This window comes from Arvicanthis niloticus, chromosome 30 (assembly GCF_011762505.2).
Source record: "Arvicanthis niloticus isolate mArvNil1 chromosome 30, mArvNil1.pat.X, whole genome shotgun sequence".
Taxonomy (NCBI): domain Eukaryota; kingdom Metazoa; phylum Chordata; class Mammalia; order Rodentia; family Muridae; genus Arvicanthis; species Arvicanthis niloticus.
This window is the reverse complement of record NC_133438.1, coordinates 18414432-18431754: the sequence shown is the minus strand read 5'-3', so window position 1 is coordinate 18431754 and position 17323 is coordinate 18414432. Positions and strand designations below refer to the sequence as shown.

Sequence of the window (17323 nt, the reverse complement as noted above, 5' to 3'; positions counted from 1 at the left end):
CCTACTAGAAAGAGGCATAAATATTAACTATTGCTAATGATAATGGGCGTTTTACTTGACACTTTGTGCAATTTGTGCAGCACAAATTCAGACACAATGTGTTTACATAAATGATTTACACTAAATGAAATAAATATTCTTGATACACACTCAGAGCAGCTGCTCTTTTGGTTGGCAAAAAAAAAAAAAAAAAAAAAAAAAAAAAGTGAACACATTACTGTTACCAAACTGCCTCTGACCCAGTGTGGGGCTGCACTTCAGTTTCCAGCACTTGGCGGATGAGCTGGAAACCGCTTGTCTCGAAAGCCCAAGACAGCAGTAAAACCACACTGTGGGAAGGCTGCTGGTGTTAAAGCTACAGAGCAGTGTTTCTGACTAATTGTATATGAAATGAGATCTTAAAATACATACCTGTGTTTTTGTTTTTCTTAATCCACCTGAAGACTTTGTCCATATTTTTTTTCTCTCTCTCTCCTTTGTAGGCTTGTGTCTCCAGAGCAGCCACCAAAGACCAAGTTCTTGACCCTGGGGTCCAAATTCCGCTACAGCGGCCGCACGCAGGCACAGACACGAGAAGCAAGTACCCTCATAGACAGGCCAGCACCACAGTTTGAGCGTGCCTCTAGTAAACGTGTCTCCAGGAGCCTAGACGGAGGTAACACATTTAAATTTTGGATTCTACTCATCTTTTCTAGTCCAGTGGGGTCAGAAAACGATAACCTAGTTAATAAGACCTCTAGACATCCTCCAGGGCAGTGGCCCTCAACCTTCCTGATGTTCACACCATTTAATACAGTTCTTATGTTGTGCTGACCCCAACCATAAAACCATTTTGTTGCTACTTCATAACTAATTTACTTCTGTTATGGATTGTAATGTAAACATCTGGTTTGTGAGATCTGACATGTGACCCCCATAGAGGTCACAACCCATAGGGTTGAGGACCACTGGTCTCAAGGGATAGACAGTTACCTCCAAATTAGTAAAATGTTGCTCTTTTCAAAGTAAAATAATTTTGTATGCAGGTTGTCACTCTGAACATACACTTTTGTTGTTGTTGTATGTATGTTGTTGGCAGCATACATAAATAGTATGTATTTTTGTGTTTATAAGCTGTTGGATGAATATGTTTCTTTTGGTTTTCTTTGATTATGATTTCTAATGTGGCTTAATTTCTTGTGCTTGTTAGTTGCTCACATCACTCTGGGAATTTGGGGAATGTTTGCACATGAATTCCAGTAATTATAAAACAGTTCTACTACTCAGATTTGAAAGTGTGCTTTCAGAAGTTTACCAGACTCACAGCATAGGAGAAACTATTTTAGGTTTCAAAAGTAATTAACTTTAAATATTGTTTTAAATAACAATAGCAAAAGAAATACAGACTCACATGTCTGGGGAGATAGTATAAATATTAATGGTTTCTCTTAGAGTTCTGATGAGCTACATATTTGTAGTCTTACATGGAAGCATCATAGAAATCAGGGGAATGTTTCTCTATCACATGTTTGTCATATTGCTTATTAGGAAATTAGGAATTAATATGTTTCTTATACTAAAGATGTTATGTTTGTATCAAACTGCTTTTCTTGTTATATAACAAATGATACTAATTTTCAGTGAAAAGAAATAGTTTTTCAAACTTTTTCATTATATTAATATTAAATAGTTTGACAAATTATAATTTTATATTGCATTATTAGCAAAAATCCCATTTTGATTGTTGCTCCTTTATATCACTATACAAATATGAACTTGAACAGAAAGATGTTAAATAATTAGATAAAATAGACGATTCCTAGACTAACATTCTTTCATTAGTAGAGGACTCACACATATTAGCCTTTCTCTATTTTTTTTTCTGGTAAAAGAAATTTAACTAAATTGGTGCAGATACACACAGCTATTTCCCAGACTTGGCTTGTGGGTATTTTGATTTAGGTGGTTGTTAACTCAGGAGAGTCTTCCATAGAGTTTTAAAGAACCACCAAAAAAATACATGCTTCAAACAAATGAATGTTCGCCTTTCCAGATGAGACTATTTAAATAGAGTATTAGCAGCATCAGCCAACAACTAAGTGCGTTCCTTAGTCGGCTGCTCTAGCCACAGGTAGATGCAGCTGCTGTTGTTTCTGCCCTGCGAGGGAGGAGCCTTCTGGGAACTGTCACCAGCTTTTGTTCTAAGATTGGAGGCTATAGAGCTCTCATATTGTATTCGAGCCAATGAAGAAGAGTCAGCCAGGGCATCTTTGTAGTCTGTGCACTTCTTTGGGAAACCCGCCATCTTGATTGAGCAGTTATCACAGAAGGTAAACAGTTTTTCCCAAGGGAAAGCAACAGGCGAGGCACCGATCCTTTATTTCCGCTTTGTGTTTTGGATGCTGTGATCCATCAGAATGGGCAGGTCATCAAAAGGATGATTGTGTTGTTGTGAAAAGGAGAAGATTTTCCATGCTAGTATGGCAAGTGAACTCTGGCTGGGGCGTGTGTTCCTTTTCCCAGCGCAGCAGAGCTGTTCTGACTCAGGGCAGAGCTTCTTCCTTCAGCCTTTTTATCAGTGTTCCATTCGTGTTGCTGATGTGTGTTTGAAGGTTTGAACAATATAGATAGGTAAATAGCCTTTCCTTTAAAGTTTAGGATAATATTTTAGTGATTGTATCAAAGGCAGAGTTTAAGGTGACATCAAAAGACTTAAGAGTAGAAAACACCCAGAGAGAACAGCTGCTGTAAAGCAGGGAGCTTCCTCTGAGGTTAGGCAACAGAACCAGCTGTCTTCATGCATCGGGAAGTGGGGGAAGCAGGGCCAGGATGCTGGGCTGCTTAAGTAGGGTCACCAGGGAAGGAGGCCTCCCTCAGATGCCTGGAAGGATGAAAGGGAGGCAGCCATGACAAGAGAGGAGAACATAGGTCATCCCAGGCAATGGAGGGTGCAGACCAGCTTTGAGGTGAGAGCCCAGCAGACAGACAGCATACTCAGGCATTGGAGGAGAGCCTGGTGCTGCTAGGCTTGCTGGGTCCATTCTGTAGAAGCCTTTAGGGAATCCTTAGTGTGCTGGTGTTAACATGCAGAGCGCAGTGTTAGCTTTGAAGAATCAGCTGGTTCCAGGAGAATGGTGAGAGAAGATTGAGTCAGGAAGCCCACAGACTGGCTTGCAGTGGTCACATGACAGTGGCTGGTGTGCTCTTCACCTTGGATTGGAACAGATCACGTGGTTACAGCATATTAGAATGTGTGAGTGTTCAAATGTGTGCTGTCAACATTTTGTCAACTTGGCTTTGTAATTTTTAATTTTATATTGACTCACATTTCAGCATCAGTATAGTTGAAACTATCTTTAGGTCAGGTTTTTCATTTTGTAATAATTTGTGATTGTAGTGAGTACTTAAAATTGTATAATACGTCAAAGGGGTATGTATAATTATATGCTTCTACACTGGAAAACTAGTAAAATCTTAGCAAAACCAAACAAGCATAAACCAGTTCCAGAAAATGAGTAGGTGTAATGTAAGATGTGAGTTCATTTTAATGTTGTAACAATTTGCGTGGATTTTGAAAAGTAAGTTCATTATAGATTGGAAAAATTTTAAAGGCTGAAATGGTGTAGAAATAGAGGTTTAAAAAACAAACAAACAAAAAAAAGCCACATGCCATGCTTAAAAATACATTCAAGGCCCTGTTTGACTTGCTAGTGTTAAGGCCTAGTGTTTTAGAATTCGAAGTCCCTGGCTAAAGCAAATGGGTCTAAGTAGAAGTATCATTTGATGAAAAACTAGGGCTAGAGAAGAGGCAGGTCAGGACAGGGCAGGCAAGGGGTGTAGAGTGTTCGGTACCTTGTAGGACAGATTGAAAGTATAGGATCCCTCAGGTGAACTGTGATGGTTTACACACACCACCCTCTAACAGCTTCAGGCTCTGGAGTTTGTTCGTTCATTTGTTTGTTTGTTTACTAGAATTTTTCTTGATGCATGAAAGAAAAGCAAACCACAGGGTATCTGTAAAGCACTTTTTATAAAGAGGAAAAGACTTGAGGGGAATTCCGTTGTTCAGGAGGGGCTGCTGGGAGAGAGACTTGTCTCTTGGCTTGCTGACTCTTGAGAAGATCCAGAGCTGTGACAGAAGCATGAGTACAGTAGGTTCTTCCTTACTGTGAGAGAGAGGACAGCAGCACACAGTAGGTTCTGCCTCACTGTGAAAGAGAGGACGGCAGCACACAGTAGGTTCTGCCTCACTGTGAAAGAGAGGACGGCAGCACACAGTAGGTTCTGCCTCACTGTGAGAGAGAGGACAGCAGCACACAGTAGGTTCTGTCTTACTGTGGGAGAGAGGACAGCAGCACACAGTAGGTTCTGTCTTGCTGTGAGAGAGGACTGCAGGGCATAGGGTCACTTTGGGGCAGCAGCTGGGGTACTGGACACTGGTCAGGTTGAGAAGTTCAAAAGTGTCAGAAAAACAAAAAATATCAGATGGGTAAATTCTTAAATCTACTATCTTTTAGTATGCAAATAAGTTAATTTGCACAGGAGTTCTTAAAACCCCTTGAAAAAAATCATTTTGATAGTATTTTTTTTTTTTTTTTTTTGAAAGGTGTATTTAGGACTGATCAGACACCCCAGAGTATTGGTTACATTGTAATTCTTCAGTCTGCATTCGGGCCAAGAGCTCCTCCTACTGGCCAATTCCTGGGTGAACCACATGCTCAAAAATCTAATTTGCTGAATGGATTAATTTTTTAAAACTCAGAATATTAGTAGAGTTTTATACTAATTTAAAAACAAGTTTATATTGCATATTGATATACCCAAAGTTCAAACACTATGTTCTATCTACATTTGGTTAAAGGGTTATATTCTTCAAAGCTTTATATTCACTAATGTCTAATGAATGTATTTATTTCAACTTATCTTCTGATTAGCCCCAATTGGTGTTGTGGACCAAAATCTTATGAAGGATTTTCCGGCCCCTCCTGGAGAGGGATCAGTGCCTGGCCCTGGAGTTACCAGCTATACTACCATCCAGGATGGCCGGAGGGAAGGCAGAAGCCCAACAAAAGCCACAGCCCTGCACGCTGAAGGAAAGGTACGGCCCTTTAGCGCTTGTGCTGCTGTGAAGGATGCTCAGATCAGAGGCTCTTTGATGATTTTAGGATCTTGTCATGGTTTATCCCATGCTGACCATCTTCCATGTTTCAAATGGAGGCTGCTACTTTGCACTGTGATTTCTAACCGTGCTTTTATTGTTTTTCAGAGTAAAATATTAGTTTCAGTGTAAATTATAATAATGTAAAAACAGTAAATTATACAACTATAAGAAAGCAATGCACTGGCATTTCCTGTTTTCTTAGTTTATTATCAGTTGACTTAACCAATGATAAAAGCCATGTGGTTTGAAATTTGCATATTTTATTACTAGTCAATTTTAAAGGTAATCCCTGTCTTTTATTACATTCACTTAATTTTTAGATGAATCAAGATATTCTTTATGAAGAAAATCCACTAATAATCCATAGCTGTGCATGAGTGCAAGATTGTGTGCTGTCTCTGCCTTGTTTGTGCTTACACTATAGTGAGTGAAGAAGGCAGTACATTCTCAAGTCTGTTACAGTTTTGTTACTTTGTTACTAAAGTCAAGTGGCTGCCAGTCATTTGACTAAAGAGCTTTTGAGCTCCTCACAAATCATTTCAGTGCTTGCACAGAGCATTGTTTTATATGTAACACTGAAAAGAAGTCACACACAAACACACACACACACACACACAGCCTGAATCATCCTTTTGACATACCATGCTTTTTTAACTCTGGCTTTGAGAAATGTAAAGACATGCAGAATGAAACAGTTCCTGTAGCTGAAGCGTCTGCCGGTACTGTAGGAGTTCTTGCGAGCACTGGTATCCTTCAAGTGCTAAGTGGTCAGAATCTTTTAAATTATGCTTACAGGATATCTGAGAAAACAGCTACTGAAGAGAAAGTTCAGTATTTCTGTTCAGGTTGTCTTAAGGTGATAAATGTAATTGTGAAAAAAATCTGGACAACAGCTGTTCTTGTATTAAGTTCTAAATGAGATCTTGTCTTTAGCAAATGACTAGTTCTGTGAGCATTTTTGATATATGTGTCAGCAACTAGGTCTGAGTAATCTTAGTTAAAAACTCATAGTCCTATGTGTACATTTTATGTGATAAAAGAAGTCCAGTTTCTCTTTTTAAAAGTGGATTGTGCAGTTAAGTTTTTAATCACTGTTTTTATGAAACATACTCGGGAATGAAGTTTTCACTAATGTTTCTTCTCTTCTCCTGTCTCCTTCTTGTTCCTTTGAACATAACCATTGTGGAATTCATACATACCCAACCATGGGTTGTTGTTAAAATAGACCATGTGCATGTGCCCCCCGTCACCTCTCATTTGCTGTACTTCATCTTTCCCCCCATACCTCCTGCCAGTCCCTGAAGTGGACTTGCTGTCAGACATTTCAGAGGAAGACCCTTTTGGGGAGGCTGATCAGACCACACTAGATAGCTTTGAGCTACTTTCCATGGGTGGACCATCAGAGCAGGGTGACCGTGAGGTGGCCACATCAGATCCTGTCTTAGATCCTGTTGTAGCCCCTCCTCAACCTGATGGTCCTTTCATGCATGAGAAGACTCTCAAATCGGCTGTCCCTAAGGATGCTGAACTGGGTTACTTTTCCTTTACCTTTCACAAATGCTTCCCATCCCTTCTTGATGAAGATGGGTACCTGGCCTTTCCCAGCCTCCCCAAGCTCTGGGTTTCTTTCCTCCCTGCTGATGTCCAGCATCACGTCCCCATCACATCGCCTTCCTTCATCCCTTCACTCATCCTCAGCTTCGGGCTGCTGCTCTCCGCTTCTCAGTCAGTTGCCTTTTCTCTTACCTTTTCCCTTCCTCTGGCACTAGCCCTCTGCTATCTGGAGGGGAAGGCCACTGCACTTCGTGTTTTTTATGACTGTGATTTGAATGGCAAGCCAGAGGAAGAAGAAGCAGTGACCACCATGTCTCCATAAGCTAGTGTCTGAAGGCTACCCAGCTATTCTTGTTACATCCCCTTTCTAATATAGAGTCTAAACATGTGCATCGATTTTTACTGACTACCCTCAAGAAAGTATGTACACGTTTACACACACACGTGCATGAGCAATAAGTTAAGATACTTCTCTGCATTGCTATCTGAAGTCCAGGTCTATACACATTCTAAATTCAGAGCAAACTGGTAAAATCATTGTATAAATATCTTAGATCATGCTAGGTTGTTAAAGGAGTGTCTGAGCTGGGAATCTGTAAGGTCCTTAAGCATTCATATTGGCTATGTTTTGAAGATACGTATCAGTATTGTTTCTTAAGCATGTGAACATTAAAACAAAACTTAGAATGTTTTGGGCATAACTGTAATCGACATGTATCAGGAGAACTTAGTATTTAATCTTGATCAGAATTCAAGCTTGCACTTGAGAGCCAAGTCTGTATGTAAATTACACTCCTGATGTTTCTACATTTCAGAAACTCCGTGTCGGTTATACTGTTAGCATTTGAGGACCAAGGAGATAAATTTTACTTAGTCTTCTTCTACCCTGAATTGTGTAGTTATATAAGAGTTATTATCAGGTATTTTATAAGATAGATGATAATTCTGTTTTAGTGTGTATTAAAATGAACCATGGCTTTAAGATATTAGACTAAATATGAGAGGTTGACCTTTCTGTTCTTATGTATTTAAAATTAGGTGTCTGAGACTTCTTACATTTGTGTAAGAGCTTGTTTGAAGTGTTCTACCTCTGCAGTACTAGGAAGCCAGCCTTAGCATGTGCAACACATTTTTAATTATTGCTCAATATGGTCTGGTTGATTAAGTTAAGTGTCTTGTATCTTAGGGCTTCGATCAACACAGAGTATATATCACAGAATTCAGGGCAAACATAAAGAAAAATATAAGAAATGGAAAAAATATATTATTGTAGGAGAAATTGTAATTTTTTTACATTTACTTGAGAAATAACCACAGATCAACATTTTAGTGAATTAAATGTTAACCAAGAAAGTAGAGGCTGACCCTTCACGAACATATAGTGGCTATGTCATGTTTGTCACCTCTGACACGGAGGTGGGGAAGGGCTCTTAGCTCCCGTTACCTCTCACACGTACCCTGGAATGGTTAGAACACAGGAGTCCTTTCAACTCTGTGGCACTGTCCTTGTGTCCTTGGAGAGGAGCACATGGATGGGCTAGCCTGGGAAGCTGATGCTGTTTTTGTGTCTGCTTTTTGTTTCTGACATGAGTCTCCTAGTGTCAACATTTACTCAATATTTCTTAGTCCTGCTTCCAAATTGATTTGGGGGTCATTAAATATTTGGATATATCCAAATGCAGAAAACTACTGCATAAATATGGCGTGAAAGTGGCTACATTTGAAAGAATATTTTTAAATACCCATTTTAATATGAAAAAAGCTAATTGGCTAATTTTGCCTGAAGAAAATCTATATTTAAAAACTGATGGAACAATGTATAATGATGTAAAATTTGTAGCCTACTCAGAGCTGCACACAAATTTAGTGTCTCTGTACCTTGTTCCGTCACTACTTGGGTTTTGCCATCTTTGCGCTCTCATTTTTCTGCTTATAAGAAAAAATTCTTAAAAGTAGAGCGTACTCTAGGGACTGAGAAAGAGTGAGCTGCCCTTGTCCATTCCACCTACACAAAGGATCATTTCATCCTGTACAGCAACTAGGTGAGGACAGCCACTGGCTTAGCGTGTCTTCAGGGCCAGGAGCAAGCTCATGCTGCTGCACCATTCAGTGGGACACAGCATCTCTGCCCTGGTGGTGGAGCCCTCTGGGAGCCCTCTCCTCTGCCTGTGTGCCCAGTGGCTTTGCAGGGGAAGATGGAAGATGCATCGATGTGCCCGGAGCAGGTGTCTGCTTCCTTTATGTTAAATAATAAGTGCCTGCTGCCTGCTACTCCTTTGGTTGGGGTTGGGTGGGCTAGGAGATGATGGTAGAGTGTACTCTTGGGGTTTTACCTGACTTTTGTTTGTTGTGGCTTTTAAGATTTTTATTCTCTTTTATGTTAACATCGTAGATGATGAAATTCTGGCTTGTTTGTGGTGCTTGTTGACTGATATACTTGTGTTTATTTGCCTTTTCTCCCTGTGTGTGATTTAATTTCACAGAAAAATACCTTGAGAGTAGACGGGGATAATATTTATGTCAGACATAGCAATTTAATGTTGGAGGTTTGTATGATCTAAGAAAGCATTGCACTCTGTCCTCTGGCTGCCAGGCTGCTGTGGACGGGAGGTCACGCACAGACTGGCTGGCTGCTCTTTTCAAGCACGGTGCATGCAGTGCATGGGGATATTGAACTTGGGAGTGCATGCTACCAGTCCACCTTGGTTCTTAGATAACGTAGGTAGGAATATGTCTACTGTAAGTTCTCAAACTGACAGCTTGGGGAAAGGCTCTTTTATTTATGTCTAGTCCTTACCAAATAAGCCCCTTTCCCTAATCACCTTTAAGCTATACAACATGAAGTAACACAAACGAGTTTAATATATGTCAAACAAAGTAGGTAAGTTTTATATAATGTTGGCCCACTCACTTGCCCTTATGGCTCATGGCTCCTCTTGCTTGATGTCCCACTATCATCTATTTAACAAGGTGTGTGGTCCCTTTAAAGTGTTGGACCTGAGAACATGCTAGTCAATAGGATTGTCCCTACTAAAAGAAAAGAACAGAGGACGGGGTGGAAGGGAAGGGAGGACGAGAGCTACAGATAGAGACATTGGGAACTGTAAAGTGTGTTCCCCATGTCACAGAAGAACATCGTCTTTCCTTCTTGTGCTGAGGGGGTGTGTAGCATATTCAGGGACACCTGCAGCTTGGAGTAATCTGACTAATCTCTTCAGTTGCTTTGACAGCTTGGATAATGTTAAAATGTATTGTTGCTTAACTTACTAAAGTTCTGTAAAGTATAATAAGTAACACTGTTGTGAACAGAGGCAAGAAACGTGCCTGATCTCAAGCCAGTCATTTCCTATGCCATGGACAGTTTCAGGCTTTCATGAGGGTTTGCAAATGTCTATAGAAGCTCATGGTGAGCTACTATGCTTGCGCATGACTGTGGATCAGCTAATTTATCAGATGCATGGTCTGCCTTTGGGAGTGGGGCTGTAATCTACAGGCAGCCTGTTACTTTTGAAATACAACAAAACATTTAAAATTCTGTTAATTCAAATTCCTGAACATTGGTTATACATGCACTACTCACCAGAGCCAGTTTCTATTTTGTTTTGATTTTGTTTCTGTGCTTTTTTTCTTCTAAATCTGCTGACTCTCCGGTTCATCGGGCCCCACAGCAGTGACAGTAGAACCTGCAGGTTTTTTCTTGTGTTCATGAAGTGGCTGGGTTTCACCTGTTTTCGTTAGTGCATGAGACCAGTGTGCACTTCATTTAGAGAGATCAAGCAGAAACGGTCTCTGGAAGGAGTTATTTTTATTCTTTAAGAATTAAAAGCCACTGGAATTTGGAATTTTCTGGCAAAGCTGTCCCTTGGTTTTTCTACTTTTGGTGATAGTTCTGGATAGGCTTCCTCCCTTCAGCCAAATGTGTCTCTAAGATTATTCTTCTTTGTTTTACTATATTCACAGAATACAATTTAGTTAAGAGCCTTTATCCCAAAGATACATTTGTGCTAACAAAACCGTAGGCTGCTATTTCAATCCAAGTGTGTGTATGTGGATTCTTAGCCGTTATAGTCAGTTCCATGGCTCCCTTCCAATGTGAATCATCTAAAATCACTTAAAATCTCAAACAGAGAAGAAAGTAAAATCACTCAGATATGAGTAAAATAACTCAATGACCTTGTTTTCAAATTTTTATGAACTCAGGGCTATCCACAGATAATAATATGGCTTTTGAGACTTGGCATTTTTCTTGCTTTATTACATTTTTGAATCATAAGTTTACTTTATCATATTTTTTTGGTTCTGCTCTTGCCCTGCTGGGTTTCTCGTCCTGGATCCCCCTCTGTCATGTTACATGTTGCTAGGACCTGGATAAGGCCCAGGAGGCCATTCTGAAACATCAGGCTAGTATTAGTGAGCTCAAGCGCCATTTCATGGAGTCCACACCTGAGCCTCGCCCCAGTGAATGGGAGAAGCGGCGTGTCACACCTCTGTCCTTCCAGACACAAGCGGTATGTCACTGGCTGCCTGTCGGCTCTGTGTCTCACGTGCTCCTGCATCTTGTTTGTTGACTCTCAGACTTTAGAAAATGTTCCCACATAAATTCTTTTATATTGCTAACAAGTTTTAAACTACTAAGTATTAACAATGTAATCTTTTTTTGGCTTAATTCTTAGGTAAATTTTATGAGTTTCAAAGTACTTTGGAAATATTTTCAGAGTAATTTTATCATTGTATTTAGGTAATAAAAAAGTAGTATTGAATTGTTAGGACAACTCAGGAACTAATGTAATCTTGTATCTAAGTAGCTTAGTTATTGGCTTCTCAAATAAGGATGTTTGGTTTGTGAAGGAAGATATATCATGTAGATTAGTTTAAGGTCATTACTATGAAGATAAGGAGTTAATATTTACCTTTGGAGATTAATGAGCTCTGTTAAAAATTTTTGAAGTATTATATGTCAATACACTTACAAAACTTCTTGGCAAAACATTATAAACACGAATGAGTCCCAAATATTCTTGTTTGTTTTTACAGAAGGTAAGGCCTGCGGCTTACCGTCACTGAGGATTACCTTTAGAATCCTCTCAAAATAGCTCTGCATCCATTCCATGGCTGTCCCTGTTTGTTTTCTTGATGCTTCCAGAAACAGGTCCTGGGTGCATTCTTGAGGAGATTGATATAATTTACTTTTCGTTTTTGAAAGCTTCTATGGTACAATTTTATTATGTCCTTTGGTTCTGTAGTGACTATTGCCCGATTGTAGACATTTGGTTTTGATACTACAGTGCTGGTTTTGCTCGCCCTCCTCAGAGCACAGCCTCTTGTAGTAATTAGTTTCTAAGTTGGTGGCACTGAATGGAAAGCAGAGCAGTAAAAACCAGTGAACAAAAGCAATTGCTGAACTGAAAAATAAAACCTGTCAAATTAGATAAGCTCCATGCTGGGCATTGTGAAGGAGGAAACCAGCATTTACCAGCTGGCTGGAAAACCAGTAGCTTCAGCAGCTTGGTCTAGAATTTCTAGAGAAGCAGTGGCTTCAGACCTAGGACTGAACAGCCTTCCTCTGTGTGCTGTTTCGTGTGGTCTGCCCCATTGCCCCACCGCTCCACATGTTCTTTTATGTTTGTGTTGCTGAGGTGTGATGCATGTGTCTTTGTGTTGATTGTGTCATTGTTTAAAACAATAGAGAAAAGACCAGAATCTTTTCAAGGATATTCTGACCTCGAAGTTGGAGAAGTACCTGGTGGGAGCAACACAGACACCTGAAGAGGCAGCTCAGGCGCACAAGGTGCCCACCTCTCGTCACTCTGTCTGCTTCCGCTCCTCTCCTCCATGCATTTCTGCTCACAGACAGAAATATGATTCTTAATGTCAATTTATCTTTCAAATAGTTTTTGAATGTTTAAAAAGTTAGGCTTGTAACAGCCAAGGTTACTTGGAGGAAAAACAAAAACAAAAAAGAACCAAACTAAAACAAAAAACAAAAGGCATGGTGATAAACACCTTTAATCCCAATATTTGGGAAGCAGAGGGAAGTGGATCTCTGTGAGTTCAAGGCCAGCCTGGTCTGCTGAGTGAGTTCCAGGACAGTTGACTACACAGAGAATCCATGTCTGGAAAAACAAAACAAAACAAAATTATCAAACATTAGGCTCCTGTGCATTAGGACTATGGGGCATTGGGAGGAAACATCTGTCTTAACACCTTGCTTGCATTTTGAGCGTATGGAATTGCAAGAATATCAACCATGTTAGGTGATGCATGATCCATCATTTAACACATGTGACTTGTGGTTGGGAACAGAGCCTCATGGGAATGCACTGTACTGTCCCTTTAGGCACACGATGCTGCTATTAAAATACTTTACTTGTGCTTTGGTTCATAATTTACTAATCACATGTGGGAAGCATTTGAATCTTCATTTTCCAGACTTTTAATGTAACAAAAGATACATTGTTGTATGCAGCAACTTCTTTCTCTCTGTGCCCTGAATATGTGTCACAAGGGAGGAAACAAGCTTTCCATTGCCTTCCACTGTACTTGCCTGCTCTGGTTGGTTAGCTGGCCTCTTAGCCCTGAGAGCTTCTTAGCCCTGAGAGCTTACAGTCTGCTGGAGAGGGAGGCAGCAGGCGCACATGTTCAGTGATGGAGACTGTCATATGATAAGAATGTCAAAAGTAAATCTTCATGTGTGTTAGAAGGGTCAGGAGGAGATAGCATTTAAAGTGGGTTCTTAATGGTAAGAAAGTTAGACCGGAAGACCTTTCCGTGCTAAAGGAAGAGCACACACAGTTGCTGAGGTTCAAGCCTTAAGGTCCTGAAATGGATAAAGGATGAGGGAATAGTAATCAGGGTGCCCAGGGGCCAACTCAAATGGCATCATTTGATAAGGGCTTTTGGCATTATTACCTAGAATTTTGGTGAAGATATTTAAAGTTATCATTTTCTGGATTTTATAGTTTATGAATGTACAGTATAAAACAATTTATAGAGTAAAATTATGTGGTGTTTAATCAGGAAACATTCCTAGAGGGATTATATACCCTTGAAATGACTGTATTTTCTGTCATATGTATAATGTCTATATCTTCAGGTAATCTAGCTCCTGCTGTCTAGTTGCCTCGTCTATGGAACCATTATTGGCCCTTTGTCTGATTCTTTTTTCTCTTGAGGTAACACACCACTGTTGGAAGTACTTGCTCAGTCTGCTCAGGCGCTGGCTTGAGCTGATGCCATTTCAGTTTTTTTATGTCTCCCTTTCAGTGTTGATTTTCCAGGTTTTTAAATTTATCTTTGGATAATAATCATTATTGAAAAGTGGAAAAAAAAACCATGTACATGTATTTGCTTAAAATTTTCAAATTCTTATAATATGGGTCTAAGAAAAGTAATTAAAATATTTGTTCATTTTTATGTATGAGTGTTTGCCTACATATATGTATGTATACCTCATGTGTGCTTGGTGTCCAGAGAAGTCAAAGAGAAGGCATCAAATCCCCTGGAGCTAGAGTTACAGATGCTTGTGAATCACTTTGTGGGTGCTGGGAATCGAACCTGGGTCCTCTGCAAGAACAAGGGCTCCTAACTGCTGAGCCATCTCTCATCTCTAACCAGCCATATAGGTGTTTGGTTGGTTTGTTTAGGTATTTTTTTTTTAAGAAGTGGTATCTTGTTTAAAAAATAAATACGATGAATTTTCAAAATGGCTTTAGTTTGACCATGAATAATATTGGGGGTAGAATAGAAAATTAGAAGCCAATAGATTTTTAGTCTTTAATGGGTAAGTAACCATTGTGTATTGTACAGCTTGTGTTCTCTTGTGCCTCTCTATGAGAGATGAGCTCCACTGTTGTTTTAAGGTACTTTGGGATGGGGGCTGCAGTACTGAGGAGTGATCCCAGGAGGCTGGGCATGTAGGGCAAACACTCAATGTGTGCAGCACCCCCAGTCATTAGGAGACTTTCGGAAATACTTGATTCAGTGCACAGCACGTTAATTTCACAGTTTTTATTAAGATCAGAAACTGTTTTCTCTGCTGAACATTTTAAGAACTTGCACACTCTCCCACTCTGAGGAACACTGTATACTTGACAAGCACTTACCGTTTGAAAACATCACTGGAGAATGTGGTTTATTGAGAATTCTCACAAAGTCCCACTCGGTGGGATTCCCTAGTTCATTCTTTATGACATTCCCAAGTTTCTGAGGATTGTCAAGCCTCTCTGTTACCCTCTCAGTGTTAAGGGATAGAAATCTGAAGGTTAAATATGAGTGGATATTAAGTTTTCAAATTTTGGGATTGTCTTTCTTTTTCAGACTATTTTTGGGGAAAAAGAAAAGCGGACCTCACCCCCTTTTGTCAGGTCTGTTTGTTGCAGTTGTATGCAGTGGGGGAGAGCACAGGAGTTAGGTGGCTATGCTTTTGTCACGAGGGCGGTCAGAGATCCAGAGTGCATAGGGAAGCCCATGGAGAGCAGGGTCCAGCACAGGAAAGAAGCCTTTCTAATGGCTGCTGGAGAGATCATTCTCTGTGGAAAGTGACCAAGGGGGCACCTCAGACAGCAGTGTTTGAGGGTTTGGGGTTGCTGTTTGTTACAGTTCAGTGATAAATGGCTTCTGTAGGTTACAACTGCCAGAAATTGTCGGTCAAGGTGCAAAAACTGGCATTCAGGCAAGCCTTCACTTAACCTGCTTTTATCTCCAAAATTCTCATTTTTCCTTTCATCACATGGTTCTGTTGTTCTTTCTTGTGTAACTTTCTTTTCTTCAGTAGGTCACTGCTGTCTGTCTTGATGTATTGCTAACTCTTTGCTCTTCCTTTTCTGACCTCTAGAGCCTAGAAGAAGAGATAACATCCATTTTGTTTAGTGGACAGGGCTTTTCTCATAGTGTGAAAGCCTCCTTGCCTTCATCCGCCACTTGGACAGCAGAGGGCACTGTTGTGAACGCTAATGCACCCAGAGAGCTGCTTCCTTCTGCGCCTTTTTCACACTTGCCTGAGGTGCATTTTACTTAATTTCCCCTCTACTAAAAGCACATGAGACCAAATTTTCATTTTGGGAGCATTTAGGTACCTTTTCCTCCACTCCAGTCACTGGGAGAAACATCAAGAAAGAGTGAATATGATTATAGAGTAACTCTCATAGATGGGGGGCTGGGGAGAATGCCAAAATTTGGGATACTGTTTAAAGCACTGAGGCCCAGAGTTGCAGTTATTATATGAAGGAAAACTCACCTGAGCAGAGCCAGCTAAGAGCTTCCCAGAGCTCAAGTTCAAAACCCAATCTCTGGTAGTTTACTATTTAAAACAGCACTCAGGTGCCCGACCAGAGTTGCTGCGCTAAGTGTGTCGAATGATCCTCTGGGATCTTGAAAGCCAAGCCTGTCTAGCCATTTGAGGCTCAGTAACAGTTGTGCCACTGGCCTGTAGTGAGCAGGAGATGTGCTCCTTAGAGATGCTCTGAGCACTAAGCATCTTCATCTCTGGAGGAGTCTCTAGTTAAATGTTACTTGCTTATAAAAACAGGCTTGAGGTTTGCAGGTTAATATCTGAAACTCCAGAGTCTTCGGTAAAACCGGAAAGGTGATTCTTTGTTCTTTGATCATATTCTTCCATGGTATGCATTTTGAGCAACTCAGACATGCAGTTGCCACGGCTTTCAGAGTAACCAGTTACAGAGTCTGTAGCATATGTTTGTAGGAGCTACAGACATTATATCACTTAGCTCTGGGTGTCCTTGGTTGCTGGAACCCATGATGGACTGATTTCTGTTAGGAAAACCTCTAAGTACAGTTAGTGTTTTCATGGCATGGCAGTTGACATCCAGCAGGGTCAGAGGACTGTTGCACATCCGCATTCAGGGTGGGTGATATTTTTGAGTAAATAGCAGCGCTGCCTGGAGCTGGGTTTTTTTTTTTTTTGGGGGGGGGGGGAGGTTAGGTCACTACTAGGAGTGCCACAAGGATGTGAGCTTGTCTCACTGCCTCACTGCTTTATTTCTGTAAGTATGAGGAGGTAGCGTGAAGCATTGAACCAACTCTGAAAGAACCCTGCACCCCAGTTAGTACTGGACTAGAGTCATTTATGTTACTATACCTCTATTACAAATTGAGGCATTAAGTAACTTTCTGGAATGAACATCTTAATCTTAATAGCTGTTTGAAACCAACCATGATTTTGCCAATCAAAATGTTTTTTGAAAAGCACCATCCAAAAAGGAAGAAATCAGTCAGTCAGTCAGTCAGTCAGTCAGTCAATCCATCCTTGATGATGCTGCATTTGTTTAGGACTTGGGGTCCCAGCCCTTGTTCTAGATTCAGACTAAAGAATTTGAGGAAAAGATTTCCAAGTTGTAATGTTTATCCTTTAAGCTGATTAACTTAAATATAAGAGCATATTTTTCTTAGCATTTTCAAGTCCATAAGTAGTCTTAATAATTTTTAAACATTTCTTTGTGAGAATACTGGCTGTGTTGTTGTTTGTTTTTGTAAGTGTTGTGGCATTTGTCTAATTGTCCTGTATGTGACCTTAAGCACAGGGTGCAGCAGGGCTAATTCTTACTGCTCTGCGCTGTCACGTGTCTGTCTTGGTGGTTGTTGAGGTAAAACCATATTGATTTTGTGTCCTTG

The 17323-nt window shown here is 40.3% G+C and overlaps 1 protein-coding gene across 26 annotated transcripts in view; it reads left to right on the top strand.

Annotated features, from left to right (window-relative positions):
• The window catches only part of Epb41l2 (erythrocyte membrane protein band 4.1 like 2), a 180391-nt gene that overhangs the window by 137889 nt on the left and 25179 nt on the right, over positions 1 to 17323 (top strand). For 11 of the 26 annotated variants that reach the window (XM_076928002.1, XM_076927999.1, XM_076927996.1 and 8 more), the window contains exons 11-16: positions 483 to 655; positions 4914 to 5077; positions 9178 to 9240; positions 11056 to 11202; positions 12381 to 12482; positions 15528 to 15695. In XM_076928002.1, coding sequence (XP_076784117.1) covers positions 483 to 655; positions 4914 to 5077; positions 9178 to 9240; positions 11056 to 11202; positions 12381 to 12482; positions 15528 to 15695 — 817 coding nt within the window. The remainder of the gene's footprint in view (positions 1 to 482; positions 656 to 4913; positions 5078 to 9177; positions 9241 to 11055; positions 11203 to 12380; positions 12483 to 15527; positions 15696 to 17323) is intronic. The other 15 variants (XM_076928012.1, XM_076928011.1, XM_076928010.1 and 12 more) reach the window with 4 other exon arrangements.